This window comes from Phalaenopsis equestris, unplaced genomic scaffold, assembly GCF_001263595.1.
Source record: "Phalaenopsis equestris unplaced genomic scaffold, ASM126359v1 Scaffold000347, whole genome shotgun sequence".
NCBI lineage: Eukaryota > Viridiplantae > Streptophyta > Magnoliopsida > Asparagales > Orchidaceae > Phalaenopsis > Phalaenopsis equestris.
In genome coordinates this window covers 266,080-274,878 of record NW_018164789.1, presented here as the reverse complement: position 1 = coordinate 274,878, position 8,799 = coordinate 266,080, and the positions used below count along the sequence as shown (strand labels likewise).

Here is an 8,799-nt window from a genome sequence, read left to right as displayed (position 1 = left end):
TCAAGCGTACTTGGCTTCATCTAGGTCTAATTACATGGGGTTACTTAGACCCCGTTTGGGGTGTCAGTGTCGCAACTTTTTGTTTTGAAAATGTTTTTTTATCTGTTTGTCTCTAGATTTTCACCTTCTATTTGTTATCGTTCATCCGCAGAATGAAAGAATGTAGAACAAGGGTGAGGTAATGTGTTTCGCGGTGATTGCAATGTTTCAGTTGCAAAAAACCTTCACTACTCTCATGGAAATGACCTTATTTTGCTCCATTTCCCTGATATCACCCTCGCTTTGCCTCACCCTCGCGGTGATTGCAATGTTTCTGTCTCGGTGATTTTAGGGCAAAAACTTGATCTTGTTCTTTAGCTCTCGTCGCTTCTCTTCTTTATACACATAATGTCTCCCCTTCTCACATTTTCTTGGAGATTAATTATGTTATTTTGTTTCTTTGTTATCTTTTTAGTTACAGGTTTCTGGTTTAACTGTTTAGTTGTTTGAGATGCTTGACTCATTTGGTGGCTTTACTGATTTTGTGGTTTTCTGTTATTTAAGAGCAATTCTGGTTATTTTGAAAGGATTGTATGGAGGTATTTAGGAGCGGTGTTGATTATTTTGAGAAAACATCCATGACATTTATGAGATTTTGATTCTCTGATATTACAATACCAATTCTGATTATTTTCACAAGTTAGTTATTTTATTTTTCTTTCATCCTCTTCAAACTTGGAAAAGGATTATATGAAAGGAATTTAGGACCATCGTTTGTACTTTAGAAAATGTGTCCATTAGAATTTGGTTTTCTGCTCTTGTGAATATCTTTTGCATTTCATATTAGATTAGTGATTGCATTTCCATTTCTTCTTTCATTAACATCTGGAATGCTTATTGGGGAAGAATTTAGAACCAGTGCTTGTTATTTTGAGGGTACACGATGAAACTTTGATTGTTTGCTATTTTAAATGTCTCAGTTTTTATGTTTGATCAATAATTGCATTTCACATTCCTCCTTTTTAAACTTGAAAAAGATTATATGGAGGGAATTTAAGGTGGTGTTGGTTATTTTATAAAAACATTAATGATAATTTGTTTTTTCTGATATTACAAATGTCTCAGCATTTATGTTTGATCAGTAATTTCACTTTCATTTCCTCTTCATTAAAGTTGGAAAGGATTGAATTTAGGGAATTCAGGAGTACTAGTTGCACTTTTGAATATATATTCATGAGAATTTGGTTTTCAACAATTTCAAATGTCTTAGTTTTCATGTTAGATTAGTGATTGCATTTCACATTCCTCCACTTCAAAATTGGAAATAATTTTATGGATGAAATTTAGGTGCAGTGCAGGTTATTTTAGAGATACATCAATGATAATTTAGCTTTTTTGATATTGCAAATGTCTCAGTTTTCATGTTAGACCAGTGATTTCATTTCATTTCTTTACTTTAAAGTTGAAAATGATTGAATTTAGGTAATTTAGGAACAGTTCTTGTGCTTTTGAGAATATAATCATAAGAATTTGTTATATGCTATTCTAAATGTCTCAATTTTAATGTTAGATCAGTAATTGCATTTCTCATTCCTCCTTTTTAAATTTCAAAAGGATACCATGGGGTTAATTTAGGAGCAGTGCTGGTTATTTTGGAAATACATCAATGATAATTTAAACTTTCTATTTTTACAGATGTCTCAATTTTCTAATTTTATAAATATTAGATTAGTGATTACATTTCCATTTACTCTTCTTTAAAGTTTGAAAGGATTTAATTATGGGAAGTTAAGAGCAGTGCTTGTAATTTTGAAAATATATTCATGAGAATTTAGTCTTATGTTATTGCATATGTCTCAGTTTTCATGTTAGACCAGCAATTGCATTTCTCTATCATCATTTTAAACTTTAAAAATGAGTGTATTGACAGAATTTAAGAGCAGTGCTGTTTGTTTTGAAAATATATTAATGAGACAAAATTTGGTTATTTGTTATTACAAATGTCTCATTGTTCATATTATATCAATAATTTCATTTCTCTTTCATCTTTTTTTAACTTGAAAATGATTATATTGAGGGAATATAAGAGCAATTTTTCTCCTTTTCAAAATATATTAATAAGGATTTGGTTATCTGCTATTGCAAATGCCTCATTGTTCATGTTATATTAGTAATTTCATCACAGTTATGAGAATGCAACGATATCATGATTATATGGACTTAATCGAGAAATGGTATCAAATAGTGTGTATATCAATTTGAATCTCCATTTGTTTGCCAAACTTTTTCCTATTAACATTACTAGATCATATCTTAGGTATTGCACATATAATAACATACTCATTAATCATAACATATCTATTGATGATCACTTTCTTAGCTTTTGGGTAGCATAATTTGTAGACCTTAATTTCAATTTCATAACTAAGAAATGCACACTATATATTATATATGCTTTAATGTATCATTTTTAACATGAACATAAGAAGGACAACAGTAAACATTAAATTAGATTGATCAACATGTTTATTTGACCAAATCTTTTGCTGAGTTTTTTTTTCTTAATAATAAAAATAAAGTTGAATGATTCACCAAATAATAGGCAATAGAATCATCTTTAGCCCAGAATGCTATAAGTAGCCCAACATTGAAAAATTCATTCTGGTTTGAAAAAAGACATTATATTTTTTTGAATAAAACTCTAAACTATTAATTGTGTTTTGAAATTTAATATGTTTTCTAGTATGTTCTCAAATATAATCTTTCATTTTTTAAAGTTAATAATTATATAATTATTATACTTAAAAATTTTAATTTTCTTCTAAGAAAATCATCAATAATCATTAACATATATTTGACACCCTCTTTAAATGATATCGTGGATGTTCCCCAAAGGTCAGACTGCATATAATCTAGTATCCTCTTGTACTATAAATGTCTACGTTGAGTTAACATTCTTCTATTTTTCAAACACGCAATGCTCACATAAATTTAATTTAGTAATACGTTGGCAATTAAGAAAGTTTATTCTAATCTTTTCAACTATCTCATTTTCACTCACATGCCCAAGACATATGTGGTAATGTCGCTTCATCATTTGACATGAAAGAAGTAGTAACTTATGCATCATAGACTAATGTAAAGCCTTGTAAGACATATAATCCAACAATCTATTTCTATTCTTTCATGATTATAAGTGATCATTTATCAACTTTCAAAATTACACCTTTATTAGAGTATTTATACCCTTTAGCATTAAAACTATTTAAGATTTTTATTTAAATCAACTACATCCTCACATCTCCAATTGTCTTGATAACTCCATAAAAAATTATAATTTGGATAATTCTCATACCAACTATCTTATCAAGAGCTTTATTTTTAATTAAAACCATACATTTTGACTTTGTTTTATATGTTGAAAAAAACCCTATTGGGACACATGAAATGTGTAAGCTAAACAAATATCACAATTATCATAAGGTTTACTATCAGAGACAACTAAGAGCTTGCTCTCACTAATAATAACCCATGTATTTCATTGCTCCTCGTAGCTAAAGGAGGCCTTGAACTTCCACATAATCATTTGCCACCTTAAACGAGGATTAATTCTTACTATTTTGCTTAGAATAAGAAATTGTGAGTCTAATTGGGACAACTTTCTTACTGCATTGCTTTTCAGATCATTGTCATACAATAGTTTGACTTTTACTTTATTAATATATTTTTTAAAATTTTTATTGTGGAAAGCTATTTTTGAGAAGTAAATTTATTAAAATACCCTAGGTGCTCGATTTTATCAAAAAGAATTATTTATACTACATAGTTTTTTTTTATTATTTTCTTATAATAGATTAAGGGCTATATTTGCAAAACAACTCAAATAGACCTTAAATTCGACCTTATTTTATTTTGATTTAGGATATATTTGGGGTAAGTTCTTACATTTTAGACCAACTCCTCTATTTGAGGAATTGCTTTTTTGCTACTATCTAAAAAATTTTTGTTGGAAAGCTTATTTTGTTCCCAAAATTTTAAGAAGTATGAAAGCTCTAAAAAGTTATGACAGTCACTTCCAAATTATCATCACTTGACTACCATTACACAAATATTATCACTTGATCGCCGTTCTTCAATAATATTTATATCTACCAAATAACATCCATCTCTTAATCATCTTTTACTATCTTTTCAATTTTCTCTGTTTTAGTTACATGAGATCAAGATAATGTTTTATACTACATAATCTCATTTTCTCGGGGAGAAGAGTGGACTTCTCTAGACTTACTTATATAGCCGATTAATTCAATTAATACAAATCTCTTGATTTTTTTTTTCTATTCGGATTTCTGCATTAGTCAGCGTCTATTTTATATTTCTAGTATTATCTGTGCCGCATTTTCATATAAAATTAACATGCAACACTTCATATTTAAGAAAATTAAATAGCCTCCAAAATAAGAGAAAATAAATCACATCATAAGTTTAAGTATGATGTATTTAACAAGAATAATAGGCCAGAGTGGAGCAGGTCACCCAGAGTCGAAATTATTGAAGGCTCCATGCATAAACGCATGGGCAGAGTTTTCAGAAAGAAGAAAAAAAAAAAATTCCGAATGCTCCACGTACTCTGTAGGCACAGATCATTGATCCATCCATATCATGCATCTGAGGCTCTTCCCCTGAAGCAGTAAATCAAATGCTTTGTTTATATCCTTGAAATTTACCTGATGGGTTATGAACTCGTCTAAATGGAGTTCCTGCGAACAAAAATAAATAAATGTTAAGGGGGGGTAAAAAAAAACTCTACATTCAAAAGAGGTATTTATTAAGAGAATGGGGGCATTTACTTGCGTACCACCCAATTCCTATGTATTTCCATATTTAGCGCCTGAACTTTACTTTTTACATTAATATCACCCAAATATTTCATATTACATAAAAAAAAATATCACTATTTTAACTTTTAAAGAAAAATAAGCTTTTTCATATATAAGTAGACGGTATGCATTTAAAAGTTTAAGGCTTTAGTGTACGATATGCAAATAATTAGGAATTGAGTGGTATATATGTAAATCTTCCAAAAAATAAAAGTCTGCAATGCAACTTATAAGTTTGGTGAGAAGACAAACTAGGAGAAAAATAGGGTCGAAATGTATTTACTTAAATTTAATTAAAATGAAATTTTCAGCAGTATACAAATCTGTAAGTTAAAATTTAAGTCAGGAAATTCTGATCCAGATATTTTCCCAAAGCCAGTTACTTTACGAGACAATAATGCCAAATTGCAAAAAGATATCTTTTTGTTGCTGCTAGATGAAGTTCTTTCAACCTATAAAACAAGTACAAAAAGGGGTTTTACGTCAATACCACTTAAAAGTTATACAATTTGCATATTCAACACATAATCTTCATAATTTGTATTATACAACACTGTATTAACGGAGTTTACTAAAATCACTCTGATCTCACCAGACACAAGACAGTCAAGATAGAATCTCGCCACAAAAGTTCATTGTTGAAGGTATCGGTGAGAAAATGGTGTCTAAAGGATAAGTAGAAATAGGAGTTTATTGGAAAAGTCATCAATGAGATCACGATAAATGAAGAAAAAAAGAGTTTGTGAGACATGTTGTAGAATGAACAATGACAACTTCCCGCCAGAATCTCACCAAAAGAGCTTGGTGTCAAAGTTGCCTGTGAGACTAGTGGTCTATGAACGGTAGATGTATTTATTTTATGGGTCAAAAGTTAAAAAGATAGATTAAATTATAGATCAGACATTATTCGAAGATTTTGCTTTTATTTTGCTATGACTTAAAGCTGTGGTTCTAGGCTTCTCATAGATGCAAGCTCCTATGGTTAATGTCTTTCTAAGTAATGAGAGAAATCTCTTGAGTTAGGCTAATCATTAGATGCTAAGAGCTTAGCATATGTTTATTAGGAGTGGAGCCTGATTTGGAGAGCACCAACATACAATGGACCGAGCGCTCCACGCTATTGTTCCGGGCTGTGGTCTCTCAAGCGTCCACTCTAGGCATTGGACAATGGAGTGGGCGCTTAGCGCCCAGGGCACAACGCTCATTTCGCTCGAGAGAGCACGACGCTTAGGTGCGTATGCCCCCAGAGTAGTTGGTTCGTAGCTTCTATTTGAAAGGCTGAATTTTAGCGATGTATCGTGCAGGCGTTCTTCGACAAACATCACGGTGAATGTGAGAAGTGTCAGAGAGGAGGATTTTGGTGATTTCAAAGCGTTTCTCCTTTCAAATCGGAGAAAGAAGAGTTTGAAGCAATGTTTTGTAAGTTTCCTTCAGAGAGGAGAAAAAATTGAGCGCGTTCTCCATAAACTCTATGATTTTGATAGTGAAAATTTTCTGACGGCGTGGCTCCATGATTTTTTTTTGTTCTCCGGTTTTTCCAGATTAAATTCTCATGTGTTTTTCTAGTTTGTTCTTTGTCATGCTTTTGTTCGCATGTTTGTTCGATTTTCTCGAATCTACACGATTATATTCCATAGTGCGGTTTAGATTTCTAATTGATTCTAAGTTCTGGTCATTTGGAAGGGCATTCTTCCGTGTTCTTTTCCCAACAACGGTAAGAATAATTTTGATTTAGAATCAAGAAATTCATTTCAGCTTAAAACATATGATGAGGGGAATGATGATAAATTCAATTATAATCTCAGGATTCTGTCATTCTTGGTTATTGTGAATCATTATCTATTTAGTCAGAAATGATAATCAACCCAATATGACGATATAATTTTTATCAACAGCAATGTGCTATGTCATCTAAAAGGATAGATATTCATCTAAGAGAATAAATTTAATTTGATCTTAGCTAATAAAAGACTTCATGCCCTATCAAGCGCACATTGAAAAATTTGCGAGCTCTTATCCTGACAGTAATTTATTAGTCATTTTACAGTGGACCACCTGCTAGATGGCTTAAATCATAATAATTTTTTTAAGGTGTTATTTGATAGCAAAATCAACTGATCAGAGGATTCAAGTCACGTTATTAATTATGTGAAACCTTTAACAATGATCATATTGATTTAGCTTGTATGATATATGCTCTTTATATGCCCAGAACAAGGTTAAATTTTTATCACTATCGACAAAATATTACGAAGAGTGAATGAATTATTGCTTTAAGCTTTAGATGATACCTTTTATTTGAATATTTATTTAATTTTATGTTTTTTTTTTAATTTTAACACCTTATTGAGATTTAAGCTTAAAATAATTTTCGTTATTTTAACACTTTAACAAGGTAACATACTTTCCACTGATTAACCTTTAGCACAATTATCAACAGGGCATTTGAATAACTTTATATTATAGCTTTAGATATTGTTGACTCTCTTCGCAAATTATCAAGTCAGTGACTTATATATGAGTTCAATTTATTTAAAATAAATAACTCTACAAACTTTTTCTACTCTATTTTAGTACCTTCATACGCAAGGGATCATATTTATAGGTTAAACTCATTATTGTTTTTATTAAGAGTAACAATACTGAATTTTTATTTAAAAAAGAATTTTATTTGAAAAATGTATTGATAGCTTTAAACAAATTAAAAAAAAAATCTTATCGTTTTAGATTTATTGTGTTGATATTTTTATGATGTTCAAGTTCTGTTAAGTTCAATTTTTGAGATATGGGAGATCAATATTCAAAAGTGAGACTATGATTCTACCCTATAAGAAAGACAACCTACTATGGAATATACATTTATATTAGTGAGCTAGTTTAAAATTTAGGAGATCTAGTAAAATCTTTAAATAGATTAACACTTTTAAATGGTTAAATTTTTTTCGCAGCAAGACACATTTGAAGTCTATACCTTTCCCTCCTTTATTTAATTCGTGCACATTATATAACTTTAAGTCCGAGCAAATTGCGCATTTGTGGAAGCACATAAGAACAAGATCACTTTTGGTATTTTGGTATGTCGTACATGCTTTCAATTTGTTTGCATGATTTTTTTGATATATTTGCACAGTACATTACGTGACTAGTTGTGCATTTGTATGATGAACTTCCACAAATTTTAGTGCAGAGTCATTTAGATGATTTTCAATGCACTTGCATGATATATTAGCATGCGTTGGAGATGTTGCAATTGAATTTTGAAAGCTATTCATGGTGGTGCAGATGCATGTCTTAAAAGTACTCAGATTCTAATGTGAATTTTTGTTTTTGGCAAGAATGTTTTATCATCGTGATAGATGCAATACTATCTACTATGAGCTTGCATTTATACGTATATTGTGGATTCTAATTCGTAGCATTAGAATAATTTTATGAGTTTCAAAGAATCAAACTTTAGTCTTTATATAAATGCAATTTTATATGATGGGCCCCACGTCAAATCATTTATCCTCTTATAATGGTGTGTGAAAGTTCATTCTCATAATCTAATAAGTCCATTTAAGTTTCATGTGTGACTTGAGGGACCTTCACATAGCAGGAGTGTTTTGCTCGTGTTCATATAGGGGCAGTCAAATTTTTTGTGAGTAACCTAGAACACGATTTAACTCGGTTTGATGTCCTATCTGTAATTTTGTTCTTATTTCATAATTTTCCAATTTTATATTTGTTGTGAGATATGAACTTTCTGGCATAGAGATGAGACGAAAAAGAACACAAGCAAACACAGATCGTTTACGTGGTTCGATCCAACTGGATCTACGTCCACGGAAGGGAATCAATCAAATAGTTCACTAAGGCAAAAGAAATGGAGAATACATAGCTTATACATAGAGATGAGCCCTCATCTTCCTTCTATGGCCTCCCTCTCAAGCGACACCTT

At 30.7% G+C, this 8,799-nt stretch overlaps 1 protein-coding gene across 1 annotated transcript in view; it reads right to left on the bottom strand.

The window, feature by feature from the left end:
• Positions 1-4,622: 4,622 nt before the first annotated feature.
• The window catches only part of LOC110026025 (alcohol dehydrogenase-like 7), a 17,766-nt gene continuing 13,589 nt past the window's right edge, over positions 4,623-8,799 (bottom strand). The window contains exon 10 of the mRNA XM_020726773.1: positions 4,623-4,739. Coding sequence (XP_020582432.1) covers positions 4,623-4,739 — 117 coding nt within the window. The remainder of the gene's footprint in view (positions 4,740-8,799) is intronic.